Here is a 25,352-nt window from a genome sequence, read left to right on the forward strand (position 1 = left end):
ATCATTGAGCAGCAGAGGTAAAAAAAAAACGGGGTTTAAAATGCTCGACGGCTGGAGAAACGGACTAGCTATGTGACAACACACACAAAAGCCCCGTCGTGCTTACCTTTTCATTTTCCCCCTTTTCTCCCCAAAGGGCAACGTTTGTTCTGGGATCGCAGTTTATAATTAGCCAGTGGATTTTCATTTTGCCTTCTTTTTTTGCTCTCTTTATCTGTACGCGAATCAGTATCACTTAAATTTGAAATCTAATGAATCCCTTTAGCCGCCCAGCATGTCTTCAAGGAAGATTTCGTCGGAATCGTTCAGTTCAATGGGATCAGATTATCTTGAGAGCCCCGATGACGGAGAATGCCCCTTTTCCAGGGTATTTTGGAACGGGAAGAGCCCCTCCGGGTCTCTTTCGTGCCCATTTGAAGACATCGGGGTAAAACGGGCACCAAGGAGGAGACGCGTTAACTTGGACTCACTCGGGGAGAGCTTGAGGAGGCTCACGTCGCCTACGGTACAGCTGCTCTTTCCAAGTTAAGAAAATTGTCCTTCTGCATGCAAAGCAGCCCCTGCATGCTGGAGAAAAAAAAAACCAACAGCACTTTGACCGATTTTCCATTTAAAAACGTGCCATTGTGTTCTTCTAGTTGTGTTTAGATTAATTATATTCTTCAGGCAATTATCTCTGCAACTATCAACATTGTCTATTGCCAAAAAATGAAAACCGAAAGATTTCGCAGAAGTGCCTTCTCCGTCTGTATTAGATTTTATTCATCTAGTCTGTTAACTCTGCCATGCAGAAACCCTGAATCATTTGCATCTGGGTCTTGTGTAAAGTCAACCGATTGACCCGTTTACTCTTAATATGAGAATTACATATCACATGTAATATTATAATGTAATCGCGGGCTGATAAACGTAGGTATCAAAATGTTTTTGTGTTAATGGCATGCCTGAATGACCGGGCGTCTTTGTGGCGATTGGGAAATATACTGTATACTGTATATACTGTATACAGTGTGTTGGGTTCGATTTGGATTTTTCTCGAGTTCAGAAATTATTGGAATGAAGTTTTGTTTAAGATAGTTACATTTTTTATTTCCCATAGCTGCATGAATACTTCAGTCAATACAATGTAATGTATGTTATTCTAGATCACGAAGAATGGGTGATGTCTGCCATAAGAACAGGTGTGGTTATGTGTATAGAAAGCTGCACTGGTGCACCTGATAATCTCAGCCTTTCCTAAGACCTTTAGATCTGCCCCCTCACCACATTACAGTATGTGGTGAGACCCTCGCTTCTGAATTAGGCATCGACTGATGCTAGTAAGAGGGTAATTTCATTAGGGAGGTCTCGAAAGAATAAAAGAAGTGCGTTATTTGTGATACATACCCTGAATGTAGGGAGATAAACGGTACAAAGAAATTTCATTAGTTTTTCTGAAGAAAGTTATTTTTTTCTATTTAGTTTTACTTGGGTTTCTCACGTCCTCGATCAGAATGCCTGCTGTCTAATGTGTTTATATTAACTAGCCCCTAGTTAAGATGCAAAGGTTACAGCTGTTCCTTACATGAAATCTCGCTGTGTGTCATTCTGAGGGCCGAGAAGCAGCGCTAAAGGAAATTCAGTGTAGTAGACAAACATTGTGTCAGTGTGTCCTTTTCTTCATTGTATACAGAAACACTGCCAATCTGGCTATGAATGCTGGAGTAAGCTTCCATTACTTTCATCTGGAATTCATCAGTAAGCATTAGGGGCTACAGGCCAGAGTTATGCTAATGTTTTTACAAGTAAAATCGGAGATATATCAGGCAGAAAACTATTTAAAAACACAGAAAAAAGATGAATGGCACTGAAACTTTTTTTTTAGAATTTTTAAGTTTCGAGTTGTTCTATTTTTTTTTAAAGAAATCGTTACAACAGAACAAACTAAGCGGTCTCTTTAAGAGTCGCATGTTTTATAAACATAATTTGTTAACTTTCAAAGACAATTATTCAAATTGAATGCCAACATTTTTCAATAAAATGAGTTGTGGTTCTGAAGTTCAGTATTTTGGTATAATAAAAATATCCAGCCATATGTACGTATTTAACTTGAGACGTAAAGACATACAGTAAGAGCTTTCCATTATTTGTTACCTTGAATTTTCTATGGGCAGTTTAAAATAATGTACTCCTCCAGTCTATGAAACTTGTTGTTTTACATTTAGCTAACTAAATGACTTGTTTTTCAATACATACCCTCATACATATACAGCTCTTTTTTACATGGGGGAGCTACAACAGCAATTAAAAATCAGAATAAAAGATACAGGAAAGAGTGATAGTCCTGCTGACAGTACTGTACATTAATGCGTTTTCAGTAGATGGTCTTCTGAAAGCTGAAAGTGGTTAGTATAATTAAATTACAATGAATAGCTTTCTGAAGTGCAGTTTTAATTTGAAGCACACCGTGCCAGAAACCACAACAGCATGTAGCACCTTTTGTCTATATTAGACCTATATCAGACCATGTCTAATAGGTTTTAAAAGCCTTTCAAAGACATAAAATAACTTTGGTTTTGATTTGGAGGTAACTGAATAAGTATGGCAGCTATGATTTGCCTGTTCAGGCAAAGCTGATGATATTAATACTTCCAAATTAAGTGTTCCTGAAAGGCCAGTCAAAACAACACAAGCTATTGTTAGGCTTAGTGTGAGCTTAAGCCACAGGCTTCTCCACAATCCTGACCTCAACAGACAACCTTAACATTTATTCTTGGGGTTTATCTGACCACAACTAAGCCTAACTTCTCTTTATCGTGTGGAGTTCTACATTAGGGGTATCAAATGAAAATAAATCAAACTGTACAGGCAGGTGGAGAATTTTCAGTACACTTCCATAATGGCTTACTGTTCTATTATTGCTTTATTCCTAAACAGCGATTTTGAAATAATCTTTGCTGTCATATGTGGTGGGCAGGTTAAGCCTAGAGACTAAAATAATTTGAGTTGGTTGTTAATGTAATGTCAAGTTCACCCAAAAAAGGTCAAACTTAGTGGCCAAATCTGTAAACTCTATTAAAAGATTAATTGTTGTTGCTACATTTGCAGCCCCTTTGGTTTGTAATACATTTTCCATTTGCCCATCCTTAATTGCTTAAAACGGTTTCTGTGCATGGTCAACTTTCCAAAAGAGAGAACTAAGAGCACTGGATTAAGAAGATTAGGAAATTGTGGTTTGCAATATAACTCGGTTCTAGAAAGAATGTAATTTACAGATTTGCACAATTTTTAGGAGACGTCTATTACTGTTGATATATAGTATAGGCTATTCTGCCAAGTGTGAGGACTGTGGACAAAGTCTTAGCCTAACTAAAGCTTTGTCCATATAATACATAGATTTTTAAGAGTGTAGTTTTGGGGAAAATCTTTCTACACTCCTCGCTTAAGTAACAGATAGTGACAGTCTTTGTGTTCAACGAAGAAGGACACTATTGCAAAGGAGTGGTAACATTTCACCTGTGTTGTTTATAAATCTTACTTTAAAGTATTAATGTACATCTTACATTAAAGACCTTTTAAACACTCAATGCTACTTAATATGTTCTAGTAAATACTTCCCTTACAAAAACAATCACTGCAAAAATCTGATCAATTATTTTGTCGGTCTTTTTTTTATTGCCCTTAGACTCAAACAGTGCAGCAAGCTCTCCAGAGAACTGTGCAGATCTACAAGCATCAAGTAATAAGGTAAGAATTTTTTTCCCAGTAAAATAGGGTTTTAGGGCATTTACTGTTAGTCAAAGAGCTAACTTTAAGATTAAAAGAACTGACTTTCATCAACTTAAAAGCATCCACAACACAAACATATGGAAGATCTCTGGACTCAGCATCATTTATAATACTGTACGTTAAGAGTGATCGCTAGTGGGCTGTGGAAGCTAGTTACTGAAAGAATTTATGGGCAGATCCCAAAATTACTACTTTCATCATGACCAATAGCATGACTGGACAGCAATCCTCACCATAAATCGAACCTTAATCTTAGAAAAAGCATTAACTTCAAGGTTGGCCTAGATCCCACAACTATATTCACATACATATACAGTAGCAGAATGGTTGAATTCTAATTCTATTTGAAATTATCAATGCTTTAATGATAGTGAAATCTGTTTTTAAATACCACATGGATAGACAAATTGAATATATATATACATTTATTAAGAGAAGGTCAGATGTACAAAAAACACCTTCTGTTGAGCTGAAACAGATTATTTAGATTTGAGTTACCTTCTTTAATTTCCTAAACATATAATGGTTTATTAGGAACAGTGAGGAAGTGTGATTCATTAGCAGATAAGGTCTTTGTGCAAACTCTATCAACATGAATCATGTGGAGTTTTCTTCAGGTCACACATGTACTTTATCACCTCAATTATTTCTGATCCAATTCCTGATACGAAAGGCCTCTGGGAATGTGTGCAATGTAATATTGTCATCCCTTATGGATTTGGGTTTATCCTACTGAAAACTAGAGATGAATGGAGATGAATGGCACAGTGGTTAGCATTGTAGCCTCTTAGTGGTGGAGTGCTGGGTTTAATTCCAGACCTGGGCTGCTAGCTGTGTGGAGTTTGCATGTTCTCCCCAAATTCTTCTGGGTTTTATCAGTGCTCTGGTTGCCTACAACAGTGCAACAACGTATTGGTAGGTTTTTGGCTTCTGGGTAAATTGGCCCTGGTGTTAGTGTGTGCGTCACCTGCCCTGCAATGGACTGGTGTCCCATCCAGACTATATCCTGCCTTGCTTGCCAGGATAGGCCCTGTCTCCTCCTCGCCTCTAATTTGGAAGAGGTAGCTAGAAAATAATGGATGGACAACTAGAGAATGAGATTGGAATGCAGAAACAATGTATTATTGTTTAAATCTGTCATTTTGGCTGCAGCTTTAAAAAATATACTTCAGGTTGGAAAAGTACTGTATTTGCCAATTACACAGGGAGTTTATATTCATGTATTTTATTCATGTATTATATCATGTATTTTTAATTAGTCAGACTGAGGCCCTGTGTAAGTTTACATTAAATACGCAAAATTTTAATAATGAATTCACAGTTAGGTATTAGATATCAAATTGTTTAGCAGACATAAAATTCTCATTTGCTGTTTGTCAATGTCAAATATATCTTGTAGCATGCTGGTTCTTGACTAATAAGGTGCTTGGTATTTAATTCCAATTTAGCCTGCAATTCACAGTTCTTTATGTCCAGTCAGTGCTGTAAAAAAAACATGGATTTTGCTGTGAACTGGTATTGACTTTGTGTTTAAGGAGCAATGATGATGAGAAAGAAACACATAACCTTTCGAACAGATGCTCCTATCTGGACCATTCAGGCACAGAGGAGCTGGAAGATATCTCAGGAATTCTACAATGCACCGCCACGTTACTAGGTAAGAATATAAGACCTACTGAAATACATACTGTATGTGGCACTTTGGCAGATAGATCTGTACTTTTGTACAACTGAATTTAAAACAACAAAAACAAAACTGATGATATTATTATTAATAATAATTGTATGTAGCACCTTTAAAAGTAGCACCTTCAAGCTCTTTGCAGTGCAGAAACAAAAAGAATACAGTTATAGGATAGCAAATTACAAAATAAGCACACACTGTATAAGAAAGGCAAGTGGTTCGAAGTGCAGCAGAAGGCGTTCATTAGAAAATGGAGCAGACGCAGACACTAATTAAAAGAAAATTTGGAAAGAAATGTTTTGAGATTTGGATTTAAATGCACTCAGGGTTGGTGACTCTCTGATATCCTTGGGATTTCCAGAGTTCCAGAGCTTTGGGATGTAGGAAGAGAAGGAGACCAGAGTCAGATGAACAAAGGCTGAAAGGTGGAGAGCAGACAGATAACAAGTCAGATAGGTACTGGTGAGCCACACCATGTAGAGCCTTGTAGGTGAGCACAAGGATTTCAATGTGAAATCTAAACCTGATAGGTAGTCAGTGCAAGGAGGCCGTGACAGGTGTAATGTGATTGCTTGCACACAACCTGGTCAGGATTCTGGCTGATAAATTCTGAACATAATAGAGTTTGTTCAATGTTGATTTAGGTACCCCAGCGAGTAGGGCAGTAATCAGTTCTGGAAAAGACCAGTGTGTTGACCAGCTTTTCTTCTAGAGTCAAAGACAACATGGGTTGCATTCTGGCAATATTGCTGAGATGGAAGAATGACATTTTTACAATATCCTGATGCTTTCATTGTGTCTTCACGTCCTGTCATCCTGTACTTTCAACACGGCAGCTAACATGAGGGAGCTATTTGGCCAGTCTTGATTGTTTCGAAATTAAGTCACTACGTGAAACTGAATTTCCGCCCAGATGTTTCTTGAAAAACCTTGTTCTAGACACTGACAACTCTTTTCGTAAAGAAATGTTGATCTCCATTTCCAGCTGCTACTCCGTGTCCTTGTTTTGCTAAAATGTGTCTGAAATAGTTCCCACAGTTGACCCTATCGATACCTCTCTCGGTATATTCACTCAGAATCTCTCAGGGGAATTGATTACAGCTAATGAAGTGCATCCACTGGGATATAAATACATGTAGCACCTTGGCAGATTAATAGAATTCACATGAATACATGAGCATCAACAGCATCAGCATGTGGTGGGTGTAAAGGTGTTCACCTGTTAAATCCTATACACTGTAGTTCAGACATTGACAGTTAAAGCGAATCCTGACAGGGTGACTGAGGTGGCAGTGCCAATTGCCTTCAGGGAGGGTTAAAATAGGTGAGCATATGTTTGGGCACCCCTGTAGGTTGCCAGGAATCTCTGTACTTGCAGTGCTGACAGTGAGAGCTGCATCTCTCCTCTAAATGATGCCAGTGCCTCTTCAGGGACATCTGATGGCTCAGGCACTAAGCCCTCACACACACATACAATGAGCCAAGCAGATTAACTGCTGCTGACTCTGCTCGGATGTTGTGTGCAGGGAAAAATAAACTGTAAAATGCAGATATTACAGAAAGGTCTGGTGGGCCTGGATTTTGGAAAAGTAATCAGATTGCAATCCTGGCACCGTGTACCTGTAAGCATGAATTATAAGGAGAGACATAGATGCTTGAAGACAGAGAACAGCACCCTTTAACTAGTTTACATACTGTATGCAGAACTCCCTGAAAATGAATGAGTTTATAAAAACTTTTCCTGTTCAGACAATCTTCTCCATCCTGGAGGTGTGAATAAATGTGATTTTGATCTGTGAAATAATATTTTAACATCTTTTAATGATTGCTGAATCGAGGAAGTCCGAATACTGGAACTATCTCCTGTGACCACTACAGAGCCCCCATGTACAAATATTAATGTAGTTGTACTCTTAAAGAAACACATGCTGTAGTATTCATTTTGTATTTTTGCTATTCTATCTTTATTTACCATACTGCTAAAAGTAATGGGACTTTAAAAAAAAGAACTATGAATACTTATAACAATCATTTCCCGTGGAAAAAATATAACTGATAAGTGCAACAGCAAAATACTTTAATGCCATTTTTAATGCTTCCAATTCAGATGGAATTACAGTATGAGGAAACAAGATTAGTGGAACCATTTTCTTAAATGTGTTTCTTGTTGGTTAGGATTTTTCTGTTGGGTACTTACGCATTTACAGAAGAGCTTTATCAACCTGTCAACATCCTATCAAGCTGTCCTACTTTGGCTCCAGTGTTTAGCGTTCACAGTCCAAAGTCAAAATAAAAATCAAATAACTTTTCGTTAACGTAAAGCAGGCAATTTTGAAGCTGAAAGAGCAGAAGACAAACTCAGCCAGAAGCACCTCTCTGAAATTGCAGAAAAATCAACAATTTCGATTACACTGAAGATTAAAGACACCGCAGGCATAATTACAACAAGCCAAGTTTGGTTCAAGTCAATCTCTAGATTTAAATCTAATTAAACATGCATTTTACATGCAGGAGAAAAAAATAAAACAAGAATATCCCAAGTAACCTAAAATGCCTGTATATATATGCTTGTATACAGTATGTGTATATGAAATGATTTATAAGATATTTTGCAGATTGGGTGCCATCTTTGTTTCAGTATAAAACAATACCATTTTGATTAGTTCCATGTAAGCCAGAAAGGAGGGTGAATTGTATTATAAGTAATACATTTTCTGTTGCAGGAAATTTCTTTGTGAAAATTCTTTGTTCCTTTCTATGTTTTCAAACCTTAGCCATTTGTGTCTGCTGAACATTCAGTTACAACTGGTGAATTGTCTCTGAAAATATGTTTATGTGACACTTTAATGTTCTTCTAACTCAACTGTTTTGAGTTTATTTAAATAGGGAATGTAAACTGTAGGGTTGTAGGCTATTTTTAGCTAGCACAACATTCTTTTGTGCAGTTTTCTGTCTGACTTTTTTTAGCCTGACCTCATCTTCTTCTAGGCGCTTCATGGCTGAGATTGGAAAGTCTCCCTTGTCCAGAGTTTCTTCTTAGTTTATTAGAAAGCAGGAATACCAGACGTTTTATATGTTTATGACAAGGAGAGATCTGTCTCTCCATACTGCACTGCATATTAGGAAATGGATTAGCTGCATTGTTCAAAATATAGTAAAAGATTTTCCCCCATAGTAAATTACTCAAAACTGCCAAATTTTGTTAAGACAAAAACAGAATTTCGCTCATCTGCAACCTCTGCTAAACCTGAACGTTTAAGGAGCAACGTTCTCTTTTTGCCTGCAGGAATGAAGTTTGAAGAGTTGCGGGAGAAGTTTGGAGAGGAGTTCTTCGGCCTGTGCTTTGAGGAGAATGAGCGGGTCCTCAGGGCAGTGGGCAGTACCCTGCAGGACTTCTTCAATGGGTTTGATGCCCTGCTGGAACACATACGGACTTCCTGTGGCAAGAGGGCGTCCAACGAGTCACCCTCCTTCCTATGCAAAGACACCCCTGAGGGCAGCACGCTCCTGCTGCACTGTTTCCACCCCTCAGCCACAGTGGGCTTGGCCATGCCAGGGCTCATCAAGGCTGCGGCCAGGAGGATATACCACATGGAGGTGCAGGTGGAGGAGCTGACTGGCTCCTCTGACAAGCTGCCTTTAGATGGGACGCTCGCGGGCGACTACAACTGCCTCAGCTTCCTCATCAAAGTCTCCCAGCCCTCGGGGGTTCCCAAGCCACTCCCCTTGAAGTTGTCCTTTTCCCCACCGGACCTACGCATCAGCCTCAGCACCTTCTGCAGAGCTTTCCCCTTTCACCTGGTGTTTGACCCCAGCATGGCGGTCCTGCAGCTGGGGGAGGGGCTGCGAAAGCAGATCAAGTGTGAAGCACACAGGGCCTTGAACTTCCGCGATTACTTCGAGATCCTCTCGCCAATAATCGCCAGCACTTTTCAAGGAATTCTCTTGAGACTTTCTACACCCTTTGTGATAAGAACACGGCCCGAACCTTCTGGACTCGATTCCAAGGAAAAAGTAAGATAATAATAATAATAAACTTTATTGTATATAGTGCCTTTAAAGGTGGCTTCTCAAAGCGCTTAAAGATGTCTTTTGGGCTTCTTGTTTGAGCAAGTCAGTCTGCACTGCACTATTCTTCATATCGTTCTCTTAAAGAAGAATGTAAATGTATTATTCTTTGTGAAAATATTTGTCAGATCAGGAAGTGTGGTTGTGCAGTGTTGCAGTGGGCTGCTGGCATGTAAAATGGAAAACCATTAGGATTAGATCTGTTAAGTAAAGAAGTAATTGCAGGATAATTGTTAAAGGGAAGGAGTTGATGTTGGTCTGTGGTTTACCAAAATAGGCCACACTGTGTGCATTGAACTAAGGCTTCAGTTCCTTTCAGAGAAATATTACGTCATGAGATTCTGCACATGGCCTCTAAGAGCAAATTAAGCTTGTTAAAGCCATACAAGACATTTTCAAACATGCAAAGCAAGCTTAATTTGTAATGTTTATTTATGATTTAAGTACACCAAAAAACAAACTAGGAAAAAACTGGGTGTGTCCTGGCTCGCGACTTTTGTCTGCCAGTTAAGGCTCAGGCTCATTGTAGCCTTGCACTGGAATTAGCAGTTATTTAGAACAGATGGATGATGTTGGACCAGGTGGCTTGCAGGCTAGCTGTGCCATGATGTGAAGAGGGGGGCTTTGTTAACATCTCGCACATTAAATAACCAACATTTTCCTTTTACAAAAGAATGTAAAAAGCTTTGTCTTTTGAGCTTGTTGTGGTTAGTAAATACATTTTGCTGCCTGAAGCCCCTTCCCTTGGATAAAATTGTCTATTTTGAGTTGCTTGCCACTTGAACGCTGCTCTTTTGTAGAGAGGGGCTTAGTGATTCATCCTCTTGTTGGCTTCCACTTTTTCTAATGTTGCACAGACAGTCTGTGAATCTCTGGCTTAGTGACATGTAACTATGGGATACATCTTTTGTTCTGCCGTTCTGTGTTCATTCTGCTAGCATTATAAAACTCCTTACACTCCTTACACTCTGAGTTTTTTTTATTATAATTAATTATAATGACACCTTCATACGTTCGCTGTTTAAATTAGGTGGATGTAAAGCGGTTTTGCTGTATTCTGGGAATGGAATGAGTGTACAATTGCTTTTGACCTTTATCTATCCATAGTGCAGGCACAGATCGAGGTCCAATGGCCATCAATATGATACTCAGTGCTCCTGTAGGAATTTCCATTTGCTAGGAGTATAGATTAGCCTTTCAGTTGTTAGCCACAGTATTTTAGATAAGAAAGAGAATAGATAAGTAGAGTCACAAGGTAAATTTGAAAACTACATATTTCATCCTTTTTTCAACAGCTGTTAAAATGTGAGATTTAATTATCAGTTTCCTTGCAGTATTTGAAATTTTGGTAAAGACAGATATATTCTCAGCTTCAGTCCTCTATCTATATTGCAATTAAATAGTATGAGTCACGGATCTCTTGCATCGAATTATCAGTATTTTTTCACTGTATTGCATAATCATATTCCATTCTTCTGTCTCTGAGGTGTGATGCATAATACATGCTTTACAGTGACAGTACAAAAAACCAATAATTTTTGTCAGATTGATTTTGACGTTTAAATATCGTCTCAGGTCTGAGGCCCTTTAAATGAAAGGCAGCAAATGTTACCTTTGAGGATAAGTTTGCCTAACCTCAGTCTAAAAAAAATCTAAAATTGATGTTAGTGCACAATGATAAACAATAACACATATTAAACTGGTCAATGAACCTTCCTGATGATTCTGCTTTTGTGGTTTTGCTATAGCCTGCTTCTGACTGCTTAAAGGTTTCATCATTTTGCTTTTCCACGGGATTTGATATCATTAGACACTATGTGACGTAAATATCAAGAGCTTTACAAAAGACTTTCAAATCATATTGCACAGATCAGGGGCTGAAAACAAAATTGTGATTGTGTTTCAGAGAGGCGACAGAGGTGCTGTTTTAACATTTTCACTGAACGTAAAACTGGGGACCAGTCATTTCTCATTCATTTCTCATTTCAGCACAGGGGATTGGACAGAGGCGGAAATGTAGAGATCTGACATGTTTTTACGCCACTAATGAAATTAGTGGTTGGCACAGGGTGAGAAATTTAATGGAGGAAGTTTGTAAATAAGGAACCTTAGATTTTGGCTAAGGAAAATAGGGAGATGATTTGATGTATAAATCAGTAGGGCCAGATCGGCTGCTGGGATCCTGTTCAGGGTGTATAGTACCTTGAGCCCATTGGTTGCAAGGATAGGCTCCAGCTCCCCAGCAACCCTGTATTGGATAAAGCAGTTAGTAAATGAATGAATGGATGGATGGGAAAAGGTCACAAGTTACATATGATGCATCTGTGATCCCGAAATAAATAAGCAGGCATCGTGTTTTTTGTGAAAGCTTGAAAGCCAAAAGAGAGATGAACAACAAAGGCAGAACTTCTTTAGCAGGCTGGCCTTTCCAGAGGTTACTGGGGAGCGAAAGGTCAGACTAAAGGAGAGAAGTGGTGTAAGAGGAGCACCACTGGGTGAAGGATGATGAAGATGAGAGAGAGGTAATCTGTGTAGAAGAAGATGAGGAATTGCATACAGTCTCAGTGCAGTGCAGGCAGCTTATGCAGTGAGAACTACAAGGGAAACTAAACATGGAAAAAGTAGGTGAGATCACCTTTACCTGTACCTGTTTTTAAAGATATAATACTGTTTAAATGAGCGCAGCACAGATTAGTGGGTAAGGCTCTGGACTCCTTATTGGCAGGTTGTCTAGTGTCTGTGTAAACTGCCACTGCCACTGTTGATGTACCATGGTACTTATCCTGAAACTTTGTTTCAATCCACCCAGCTGGACTATAAGTGAGGACCAGAATAACTGTGATATGGTGCGGATTTCATCTTAACTGTAATGTGTAGAAATGTCACGTTTATGTACATCACACTTCTGTGTTGTTAGTTAGCTGCAGTGAAAGCCTTATGGGTTCCAAGCAAATTCATTAATAATATTTGCTGATGGATTTAGGAGATATTGAACTTAAAAACCTCTGTGTTTTTAGAAATATGACGTGTAGCAATGACTTTTTTACGCCCAGAATGAGCCACGCTGAAGAGAATGTAACTTGCAGGCACACTGGCATAGATCTGCTTTTCTTCAGTGCACTTAATAGCCATTTGCCAGCCTCTTGACAAAATGAATCCAATTAATTCTGCGTTACTGTTGGTCCATTTGTGTAACATTTCCTGGAAATCAATATTTATTTTGTCTGCATTCCCTGTATAGCTACATGTCTGATTCAGTACAAAAGCCTTTACAGGGAGGTGAGTGCCATTAATTGATGCCAGACAATTGTCAATAAAAAGATGAATTGATGTGTTTAAAAAAATGAATGGAGTCTCATTATAGAAGTTCACCTTACAGTGTATCATGGTGCCAAAACTCCTTTTAGTGGGCATCTCATTCACATTTAATTCTAATAACATTTTACAATTTTTGATTAAGTGTGAACAGTGATATTAAAGAAAATGAATTTCATTAAAAAGCACAGTGCTATTATCTGCTGAAAAGCTCTCAGGAAGGATGTAGTCATACTGACAGATAATAGTTTTTTTGCCATTTGTTGCAATTATTAACAAAGTGCCCTCATCTTTTGTTAGGTAATGAATTTTGCAACAAAGCAAGTAATTATTTCTCAGCCACCACAACCAACCTACTAAAACAACAATTAATAATTCTTGTATTGACAATGAATAGTTAACGGTATATTAGCAGGTCTTTTTTAAAACTAAACTACTTAGAATTAGAATGAACTCTGATCTATTCTTTATTTAAAGTTAATTTATGTCAGGTAGGATTCAGCCTTTAACTACAGGTCTGTATTTGAAAAAAGGGATTGACGTAAATCCCCTTAAAAGATTTAGAACTAAAGCATTTTATTTTACATAAAACACAGAAGTTAAATACAACACACCCTTAACACAGAGTACTCCGTATCAATTTAGCCTGTCAATGAAGGTATAGAATAGCTTGTCATTTATTTTATGTGCCATTTTAAATATTTTGCAGACGCATAAATAACTCCCTTCATATGTTTTAAGATGTCAAGTCTTATCAAAGAGAAATCACATCTGAAAGAATCCTGAAATTTGTTTTTTTTTATTTGCCGTTTGAGAAAATGATTAGATACTAAATGAGCATAAACAAGTACTTTACTGCAAACACTATTAAATAGTGTATTTGACAGCATGTTAATATCTTTGTTTTGCAAATTCTGGTTTATTGTTGTCTTTAGAAGGCTGTAAACTGCTCATCATAATGCTCCATGATGCTAATGTTTAATTTAGCAAAATTGATTGGGATAATTTCATGGATTACACTGTCAGTATATGTAAGTCTCTTTCCGTTCACCTTATGAATTGGTGCTTGTGTACAAATTGCATTGCATTTTGTGGGCTATTTGCATTCTACTGTTATTAGTAAGGCAAAATTAGCTCACAGACACTTTTTTTTAACCTTTTATTATATTAAGATAGTGCTAATGGATTTTATGGTTGATCAAAATATATGTGCTGCAAATTTGTTTGCTCTTACAAAATGTCTTAAACTGAAACAGTTGTAATCCAATTTATACTCTTATTGAAGACAAAACCACGCTATGAAATTTTGTTTTTACTAGTTGTCTTCTTTACAATTAAATTCCACATGTTGTCAAGGTGGCTTCATTTTGTGATGTCAGAGGATTTAATGAGCTGACATTTTCAACAGAAAGGACAAAAAGCACATCTGACAGCAATAAATCCAAGACTTGCTTTTAATCCAGGAAGCAGTTTTCGTCTGTCCTTGTCATCTAACATAAGACCCTCAGGATATCATGAGCCAGGTCATGATGTACTGAAGGTTCTAAAGGATGAAGGCTACTACAAATAACAAATATGAAACAAAACAACAGTTTGCCTCTTAGAACCCACATGTCAACTTGAACAGTCCACAACATCTCTGGTACCACCTCACAGATGAACTTTTCTTGAACAATAGATTCTGCTCCAGCTACTGAAATCACAATTTAATTACTATTAAAGTGTCATATAAAAGGACGATTTTCAACCAAAGGAATTTTCAGTCCATCCCAGTGCAGATCACTGTTACAATCAGTTGCCTAAAATCATAAAATCATACAATGTCATAAATGATCAAACAATGACATTAGTAATGACATTAGATATCTTGTAATTATTTACATTGGAATATGCAATGGTAATGATCTTTTCAATTACATTTAATCTTCTTTATTGGCATTTTATGATGTCAAGGCATAGACATGCTTGAACCTACATCAGCTTAAAAATAGGTTTTTGTCTTTCCCTACGAGTTAGTAAGAGTGAAGACGTTAGTAAAAAAAAATTAGCTGCCGGCACAGGATGAAGAAACATCTGACATTTGGTTTGGGAAGAAGCGTGCTAGGTAGTTATTAACAGGTGCATTAGCTTGTGAAGATTACCCAGCTGCATGTTACAAATGGCGTTTTGATTAAGGGACAGTGAAAGGAGACACCCACTCATTCTTTTGCAGCATGTTCTGTCAGGCAGCCATGGATAGAAAAGACAACAGTGATGGAAACTCAGCAGAGTGGGGTTTTACAGAAAAAAAAGGTACTGACACCAGTGACAGAAATGATTAGGATCCACAAGATTCTTCACAGCACATTTCAAGGCAAATTTGTCGGTGCAACCAGACAACATCTTATTTTTCCCGCTGTATGCATAGTGCTAAATTGAATATCTTTTCTGGAAGAATTTGACTTCATGGGAAAAATTAATTCTAATTATAGCTTGTAAATGTTCAAGTCTTTTGCTTAGATATGTCATTCCACAAATACACATTTATACACTGAATTTCTGTTTAAAAAACTACATAGATGTTCAAGTGTATTACACATTTGCATTATGTTCTGCTACTCAGTGGGCTAGCTGCAGTGTTTGTAATATTTACAAATAACTATGAAAAATAATAAAACAAAGTGATTATTTTTTCACATTTTCTTCCATTTTTCTTCACTATTTAATTTTTTAAATGTTGCTATTTAATTTGCTGTCACTTCACATCTCAACAAAAACAACAGTACACCAGAAGTCAAATTAATTTTGTCCCAATGAAATGTACATTTATGGTTCTTCTTCAACTTTGCCTATTAACACAAAATACTAACAGCAGAAACATGAAATTTGGCAAAAATTAGAAGAGCCCACTTTGCTTTATACTGTATATTGTGAATTTTAAGACAATACAATGAGTTAGTAGCCAGCTCAGTCTCTTCATTCAATCTGAATAATTAGGTAGAGACATGGTATTCATGTTTTCTGCTGAATGCTTTTTGTTTTTTTAAGTATTAGTATAATTCTTTAGGATGGTTAAATTCAGATGATTTTATATTTTTTGCTGAAAGTATTTTTATATCCATAAAACTAATTCACCTAAATTTCACACAGAATTTTCTTTAAAATTACTGATTTAATTGTAAGAATATACAGTGCTAGGAAAATATTTGTGATGCAGTAACTGGTAGCAACACCCTGAGTAGCCATGACTGCAACTAAAAACCTTCTGTAACCGTTGATCAGTCTCACACACCTGCTTTGAGGGTTTTTGGCCCATTCCTCCTTACAGAACTCCTTCAACTCTGTGACATTTGTACTGAAGGTGGTAAAGGTTGAAGACACATTTGAGGGCTGCCTTGCATGAACTGCTCGTTTCTGGTCCTGCCACAACATTTTAATGCGGTTTAGGTCAGAAAGTTGACTAGGCCATTGTAAAATTCTAAATGTCTTCTTCTGCAGTCATTCTTTTGTAGATCTCCTTGTATGTTTAGGAACATTGTCTTAATGCAAAAATCACTTTTTGTTCATCCTGACACTTTCCTCTAGTATCTTTTGATACAATGCGGAAGTCCTGGTTGTGTCAATGATGGCAGATCATCCAGGTCCAAAGCAAAGCCGCCCCAAACCATCACATTCCTATCACCATGCTTTTTGTAATGCTTGTGGCAGGGTAAGTGCTGTCTCCAGCTACCGTAACACCATGGCCTGTGGTCAATCATCGAATCAATCTTCCAATTTTCCTGTTCCCGTGATAATGCGGTCAGGCAGTTTGTCAATACCACCGACACGTAATTAACAGCATTTACCTTGTTCCCAGCAGGGTTTTTAATCCCACTCGAGTGGCATTAGAGTGCTCAGTCTTAGCGTTAGCTTTTGTGACCTTCTTGTGTCTCTCGCTGTTTTGAAGTTCTCCCTGGCTTGACACCTCGCTTGTTCCCCTGAACATACTTCCTTAACCTTCCCTTTTCCGGTCGTTGATCTCCCTCGTTTGGTCCGGATTGCCCGACTTTGTGAACCCTCTCCAGCATTTGGACCTCTCGCCTGTTTGACCACCCCACTTGGATTTCCCCTTTGAGCTTCTACCTGCTTCTATCTCAGTTGTGTCTTGCTGGTGCCCCTGCCTGCTTGCCTGCTTTGCTCACACATCACTGCTGCCTGCCAAAGGCTCTAGCTATTTCAGACTCCTCCTGCATCAGGATCCTTCTCCTAACTTTGGCTGCTGCCGCCTGCAGGTCCTTTCAGCCGTCCATTACAAGTAAAGTAGTTGATGGTTGGGATGAGGTTCTTCTGTTCAAAAGCAGCATTTGGTCTTGCTCAAACATAACATTACTCATTGAGGCAAACAAGTTCTTCCTTTGACTGGTCTGTCCAAATAATATTATACCAGAAGCCTTGTGGATCATCTTTGTGCTCTTCGGAGAACTTCTGATGGGCAGCAGTGTTCTTTATGGAGAGAGCAGTTGTTTTCTCCTTGCCATGGAAACCACTCTTATTCAGTTGTTTTCTGATTGTTGAGTCATGAAGAGTTATATTAGTCAAGACCAGAGTGGCCTGCAGTTCCTTGGATGTTACTTTGGGTTCTTTGAATCCTCCCTGATAATTTTTCAGTTTGTCCTTGGAGAGATTTTGATAGGATCACTGCTCATACGTAGAGTGACTGTGGCTTTGAACGTTCTTCATTTGTTGATGGTCTGTCTCAAAATGGATTGATGAACTGCCAAATCCTAAGAAACGGATTGTAACCCTTTCCAGAGTGATGAGCATCATTGACTCTTGTTCTGAGGTCCTCAAAGATTTTCTTAGATTGTGGCATGACTTGGCTCAAACAAATAGTTTTCTCATCTTTATATACAGTAGGTTAGGGCCTTTTGAACTCCTACTTAATTATTTAAACACCTGATTTTAATTATTCCTTTAAGTGAGTTAATGAAACTAAGGGTTCACTTACTATTTCACATCTCCTGTATCTTAATTACTCATTGTTTGTTTAATTCATGCATCATTGTGTTTCAGGAGATGTGGAATTAGTTAATAGAAACCCTATGGGATATTTACACAGTTTTTTATTCAAGAAGGCTGTCATGGCAAAACTGTAAATGTGTCCATATTTATCAGTGGGTTTCAAAAACCTCTTCTCGGCAGTGAGAAACCTTGCACGGCTAAAAACAAAGTAATCTTTTGAAGCTTAAATATACATTTAAAAAATGAATGAAATTGTTTTCCTTGTTTCTGTTAACGTCAGAAATCCTATTAAGATGCTTTAATTCTTATCTCGTTCCTTAGGCATCCATTTGCTAGGATTTTTGGTTGTACTTCTGAGTAGTTATAATGTCGCCTTTGTCGATGGAATGCTACTGAATGGGCTTATGTTCCCAGTTCAATTCTTTTGCTAAACAGAAAATTGAGGATAGTTATTAAAAGGAGGTTTTCAGACCGGAGGTGACTTGTTCCACTTGGCCACTTATTGCTGCCAACAATATCCAACAAACTGGGCCATTGTGGATACTGGCCACAAGTAGAAGCTGTTAATTGGAAAACAGCAGAGTATTCTCTTTTTATGAACAGAGTTTTCCTCTCTGAGCAGTAAGAGGCGGCAGGGTGCAGGGGTAGATAAATTAAACAATACGGTTGGTCTCCTAATCTCTAACATATCACTGTCCAGAAAATAGCCCTCCCCCTTTTTAAAATGTATTCAATATTATTATCTGCTTGCACCACTGAAACACTGTAATATCTCTAAACAAATGTGCATAGCAACTATCACCCCAAGGTAAAGGGTTCAGTTGTTTTGTTAGTGTTTTAAGCGATAAGCCACCGGTGTTATCAAGTGAAATATCTTATGCTCCTTTAAATTACATTGTCGCTTCTAATGAATTTTCATAAGCTGGCTGGGAAATTGTGAAGCCTTTACTTCAGTTATCTTATTCATTCCAGGCAGGCAGCAAAGTGCAAATATGATATACCCGGGGACAATTCTGATCTTAATGAATCGCCATACTTTGATATGGAAATTCACTGTTGGTGCTTTTGTGCCTTGTTTTGCAGTGTTGTGACTTATTGCATATTAACCCTGATGTCACTATGGAAATGTTTTGTATGTATCTGGGGGTGTCATTGTCTTATATGCATTTTATAATGTACATAAATAGCTGTAGTGTTTAAATTTCGCATATGTGGCAAATCACCAGATACAGTATATTGAAATTGTGGTAATAAATACAGTAACTATAAGAAGTTTTCCAACAGTAGAGAACTGGTCCCTGACAACTAATCTAATAATACCCTTATTGTAAATGCACATTGAAAAAATTCTCATTTTCCTTCGAGTTTAGAAAGAAATAAAATGATTTAATATTTTGCAGTTTACATTTGCTATGAACATCAACAACAAATAACACCATCAACTTGATATCACCAATCTAATTTTGATCAAGTGTAGACTCGTAGAGGAATGGGATTATGTTTTTAGGGGGCTAGCGATTTGCCAAAGGCACTAATGAAATTTTGAATTTCACAGACAGCGGAAATCAGATTATGTCAGAATTTTCTTTCTTGCCCGTTGTAAGACTGTTTTGTGCTCAAGTGAATTTATTGCAGCAAACTCATGCAATGCAGAAACATTACCCCACCAAGTCAAAATTATTAAACACAAGACGATCCTACACAGTTCTGAATGTGTTTTTGTAATTATAATATTAGACTATAATAATGTGTTTTGAAATTGGATTTCTCAGGCAATGTGTGTGGCCTTGTCAAAGCTGGTGTCTCATTCTTTTGAGCTGCATACAAAAATGATATCCCAATAAACAGTGGGACGTGTTTTGCCGTTATTGTAAACTAATGAGAAGTCTGGCTGTGGTAAAGGGATTCAGCACATCAAAGGAAAACCTCAAAACCGTCTTGCTGGTACAAGTGGTGCTGATGGGCCTGTAGTCAGCACTGTTATCTCTGGATTAAATGACCTTTCCTGAACAAGGACCGTGCTGTAGGAGTTCCTCTTCTTTGGGTGAAATGTTAAACCAAGGTTCTTACATGAACCAGAAGACAGTTGCAAACTAAGGGCAAGTGCTTTTAAAACTGAAAATGGGAAGCATCTTCCCCTACAGAGCTGTTTGAATAGGTAGCTGCGTCAGCATGCGCAGGCTGCAAAGGAACGAGTAAAGGTTTATTCCATGCTGAGACAAATGCAACATTTCAGCTGTGGAGCCTTCCACACCTGAAGAAGGCCCCACAGCTGAAATGTGCTTCTTTTCTTCTCTTTTCAGCATGGAATAAACCTTTACTTATTCCTTTTCATATAGAGGATTATGGGATTGTTGAACCCTAACCCTCCCATATTGTGGAAGGCCATAGTCTGGCTTCTTTCAAGGAGAGGTTCTGATCAATTACCTGCCAGTCACCTAGTGGGCTGGATAGGCAAAATGGCCTCCTCTCATTTGTAATCTTTTTTATATCTCTTTTCACAGGCCACATTTTATGTAAAGCCTCAAACATGGACACACTATGTTTGACTTCAAGCAATGGTTTTATATGTTATGTAATACTACAGGGGATTCTATAAATAATACAGAGACTTTTTCTGTTGCAAGCTTACTCATAGGCGGAATAAGTTTTTGTGACATTAGCTACTGAAAACAGTCAGATTTGCCCGGTTAATAATTCGCTGTACTGTTATACTAGCTGGCCATTCAGGAAGTGCAGGATTATATTTGTATGATGCTTTTCTCTTCCTTTGAATGTCCCTCCTGACAAGCAGGAGAACTCCAGTGAAATGCCCAGCAGGGATAGAAACACTTTTGAATGCAGTGTGACTGACAATGGGGGTGGGGTGGGGGGAGTGCAGAAGGAAGCAGGGTGAGACTTCCAGCCTTTGGGCTACTTGATTCTGCAAAAGCTCAGTGGAGGCTGGAAATAGAACGGTTGGATCGTCTGGCACAGTTCACTGCATTCGTTACACAACTGACAGAAATTCTAAATCTAAGCTTTTTTTTTCTCTGTGTGTGTAAGAGAATTTAAATATGTCATCACATAGATTGGCCCGCAGGGAACTCCAGCAACTGCGCTACTCAAACGAAGCACAGATCATTTTACTTAAGGTTTTGCCACTGTTGATGGCACAGAAAGTTAAGCAAAAGCTGCGCTGCACTCGTTTTAGTTACATTTTAAGTAACATTTGCACTGTTTTCAATTATGAAATTTCAATTATGCTACCTGTTAATTAAAAAATTCAATGCACCATGAGTGCTGAATAGTTATTAACTGAAAACCTACACTGCCTACCTAGTGGAGTTTAGAACAAAAGTTTGGGAGGGATAACAACAACCAAGCTCAATTGGACTCAGCTGTCAGTAATTAGTAATCGCTCCTGACAATCCATTCCTCTCCCAAACGCTATAAATACCTACGAGATCCCCATCTCTCTCTCTTGTACGTCTCTTGCATCCCACCTCCACCCCATCTCCACCTCTGCAGCTGCCCCTTGGTCACCCTGCATGGGGGTCCTGGTCTCCTTGTCCTATGGCCGGGAGGCCAGCCCTCAGCCAAGCAGGTTAAGCCACAATTTCACTCCATAATGCTTTATACTTGGGTGTTTGTCATTCCTCGTGAACAATAGTTAATTTATTATATGCATTTCAGGTGATGGAAATTAAAGGACAGATGATCCATGTCCCCGAGTCCAACTCCATCCTTTTTTTGGGTTCTCCCTGCGTGGACAAGCTGGAGGAGCTGATGGGCCGAGGTCTGCACCTGTCAGACATCCCAATCCATGACGCCACACGAGACGTCATCCTAGTGGGGGAACAGGCCAAGGCCCAGGACGGGCTGAAGAAACGTATGGACAAGCTGAAGGCCACGCTGGAGAGGACCCACCAGGCCCTGGAGGAGGAGAAGAAGAAGACCGTGGACCTCCTCTATTCCATCTTCCCCGGGGACGTGGCCCAGCAGCTGTGGCAGGGTAAAACGGTGCAGGCGCGCAAGTTCGACGATGTCACCATGCTCTTCTCCGACATAGTGGGCTTCACAGCCATCTGTGCCCAGTGCACCCCAATGCAGGTCATCAGCATGCTTAACGAGCTCTACACTCGCTTTGATTACCAGTGTGGCATCCTGGATGTCTACAAGGTGAGACAGTATTCTCTATATTTCACAATGATTTTAACTTTGATACATGCATGGAAAGTTTTAATTTATTGTGGTGTATTTTATAAAATAGTAGGGGCGTTTTGTAAAAGTTAAACCGATATTTTGGATGAAAAAACAAGATTATGGTTAATAAAATATGGTTAATACAATACCAAGATAACAAAATATACAGTACGTTTACACGAAACTAATGTCTGCGATTGAGGTCTTAGAGCTCAACATTATATTCAACCTCCCACTAACATTGACTTCCCTAGTATATTTATAAGTGGACATAAATCTTTAGTAAGGATAGGTCAGACAGCTTAAATAAAATCTGTATTTCTACAACAGGTAAGCATAGCCCTTTAGTGATGCTACAGAGGAGACATCTTGTCCCCCAGACAAAAATGCATTAAAATAAATGAGAGTGGCAAACAGATCCAACTGGATATACAATAAAAATAATTTTACTTGAAATAATACCACTGATCTGATTTAGATGAACCCCTCAGCAGTGCAAATGCTTTGTATATCCCCCCTCATAAACCAGATTAGCTAAGAAAAGGGGCAATTAAAATAACAATTTATACAGTACTTGACACAACCCATAACAACATTTAAGATATATAGGTAGAAGAATATTGTCTGCACCTGCCCTTTAAAGACCTCAGATACTATAATTTAAAGATATGAAATGCTACAAAACTAAGGGTTAATACAGCTAATAGCATTAACATCCTCAGTTTAAAGTCTCATGTCAGTATTTTGACCAATTGAATACCATCAGTACTATTTAGTTACTATCAGCAGTGCCATGATACTTTTTAGTCATACCAAAATTACTATGAAAGGAATAATGTTCCCATGTCTCATTGTATTGCACATTGTCAAATTCTGGAGTTAATTTTTCAATGCTTCCTAAAAATGCAATTGACTCTTTTGAATAAGAGAGCCTTTTATGTAAAGCTGCTGAAGATGTTTGGTTTCTTTCTGGCCTGACACTCAGCAAAGACGATACAGGTCCAGAGCAAATGTAATATCTATCATCTGCTGTACTATTTAAGGTAAATATTCTATTTATGGGCACATCACCATCCCAATAGACACGACAAGAGCCGATCACACCTAAAATACTTGTCTTTGGGGGGAACCAGCACACCCAGCAAAAATCCATGCAATGTCCACACAGACAGGTGCCAGCCAGCATCGATCCCAGTATCCTGTGGCTGTGAAGCGGCAGTGCTAACTACCATGCCACTCTGACACTGTGACTGCAGAGCCTTTTCTTTCAGAAGGACATTTTGTCTTTGTTTTTTTTTTGTGCATCCTGTCTGTGTGCCGCTGAATGAACTTGAATAAATGAGGGCTTATTTGATGTCTGGAATGTCTTCTGTGCTACGGCTGGCCACTCTGTTTGTTCACACGGCGCAGTCAGCCTCTTAATGAAAAACCCTGTGCCTTGAAGACTTGGTGAATCAGCAGGAAAAATGGCCTGTGGAGGTCTTGATATGAGTTGCTGCTCAAATTGCCAGGTTCATCCATAAAAGTGCTGACATCTTTCACTTGTGCTTCACAGTAATGGGTTTCCTCTCTCCCTCAAGTGCAAAGTTCTTTAAAAAAAACTGACCAAGGATATGTCTGAGTCCTGAACTTAGTTACTTACAAGAGGCAAAGATGTGACGGCCAGAGGCAAAGTTGAATTGCATTGATTCCTGTTAACTGCACGAACAAGACAGCCTTTATAGTTTTAGAGAAGATTTACTTATGTGCTGTAAGGTTTGAGCATGGTCTGACTGAAGACTGACGTTTCCGTTCCTCACAACAATTAAATTGTCCGTCACCCTTTGCGGTTTGTCAAAAAATGGGTCAAATGGGATTGTTGTTTGGCATTAGAAATTTTAATAATCATATCAACATTATGATATAGAACTTTTTTTTCTGGCAAAGTGGTGTACTGCTTTGTGCTTAACTTGCCATGAAAAAAGCACTAGAACTGGGTTTATGTTGTAAAAGCATGCACAGCCTACAGTTTGATTATGTACAAGGACTCCATAAAAAATGATGTTTCTGTCATCTTCTGAGATGAGGGAGAGTTTCTGGGAATGTAATCAGCCTAGCTAATATTTACTAGGATAGCAATTGAGATGTAATCCAGGAAAGTTGAAAAGATAATCATTACTCTCAGCAGAGGTAACTTCTGATAGTCCCAGTGACCTATATTCTGTCACTTGATATAGAAATAATAAATTGTTCTCTGTGCTTTTTGTGCCCTGAACATGCACTCTTTAAAACTCTGCCGGACTCATTACACAGTAGCTTGTGGACACCTGAAGAAGACTCCACAGCTGAAACTTTGTTTTCTTTCTTCTCTTTTCAGCGTGGAATAAACCTATGACTTGTTCCTTCACAACCAATGTTATACTGCCTCTCGAACAAACCAGCAACCATCAATAGCTACACATGAAATGTTATTCAGTTAATCAGGAAAAAGATGATTCAAATGGGGATGAATTTGTGATTAAAACTTTTAACGGCACGGCTCCGTTTTTAAAGCAAACATCACAAAACGAAGAAAGCACGATAGACGCGCTTTTTATAGTTCATCTGAGAGACCAAAAAGGGTCTTTTCTACCCTAATCCAATTCAAAGGAATGGTCCTCCATTGCAACATTGGCTTGCTTGCCTTCCTGATCAGGAAAGGGTTAAAGAAGGTAATCACTTGCTGTGTTTTTCCCTGACAGATTGAAACAATAGGTGATGCTTACTGTGTGGCTGGAGGGCTCCACAGGAAGAGTGACTGCCACGCCAAGCCCATTGCACTAATGGCACTAAAGATGATGGAGCTCTCAGAAGAAGTTCTGACACCGGATGGAAAACCCATCAAGGTAAGGAGATAAGAAAGCTGCAAGATGCAAGAAAGTTTTCAAGCAATCATTTTACACTCAGTGCTAAACTTTTAGAGTACGTCTGATACAGGCAGGCTACTGTATAGTGATTAAAAAACAAATTCTGCAAATTTGCGGGAATGAACTGTTGACGATATTTTAGGTGATAGCTGCTTAACAAGTTTAAATTTGAATAGGTTGTGCATTAACAGGAAATAAAATATGCCCCTGTGACTTTACGTATTTCTTAAATGAGGAAGTTCAAAATGGCAACAAGCAATGCCTCATGATGTATGGATGGAAAAATTCCGTGAAGTGATTTTTGATTTGATTTTTTTATTTCATGCGAAGATAAAATTTCGTTATAATGTTCCCTCCCGGAGTTGATGCTTTGTGAGGTTAGATATAAGATGTTATGGATGGCCAGACAAAATGCAAAGCAGTAATTGAATCTCTAGAGTTCAGATGAAGTCCACACATCTTTTGGA

At 38.5% G+C, this 25,352-nt stretch overlaps 1 protein-coding gene across 1 annotated transcript in view; it reads left to right on the forward strand.

Annotated features, from left to right (window-relative positions):
- The first annotated feature begins 274 nt into the window (after nt 1–274).
- Nucleotides 275–25,352, forward strand: part of gucy1a2 (guanylate cyclase 1, soluble, alpha 2) — a 46,368-nt gene continuing 21,290 nt past the window's right edge. Inside the window, exons 1-6 of the mRNA XM_088639191.1 lie at nt 275–505; nt 3,665–3,726; nt 5,304–5,425; nt 8,739–9,466; nt 21,491–21,976; nt 24,721–24,864. Of these exons, the coding sequence (XP_088495317.1) occupies nt 275–505; nt 3,665–3,726; nt 5,304–5,425; nt 8,739–9,466; nt 21,491–21,976; nt 24,721–24,864 (1,773 nt within the window). The remainder of the gene's footprint in view (nt 506–3,664; nt 3,727–5,303; nt 5,426–8,738; nt 9,467–21,490; nt 21,977–24,720; nt 24,865–25,352) is intronic.

This window comes from Lepisosteus platostomus, chromosome 7 (genome assembly GCF_059453375.1).
Source record: "Lepisosteus platostomus isolate fLepPlt1 chromosome 7, fLepPlt1.hap1, whole genome shotgun sequence".
NCBI classification, from domain to species: Eukaryota; Metazoa; Chordata; class Actinopteri; order Semionotiformes; family Lepisosteidae; genus Lepisosteus; species Lepisosteus platostomus.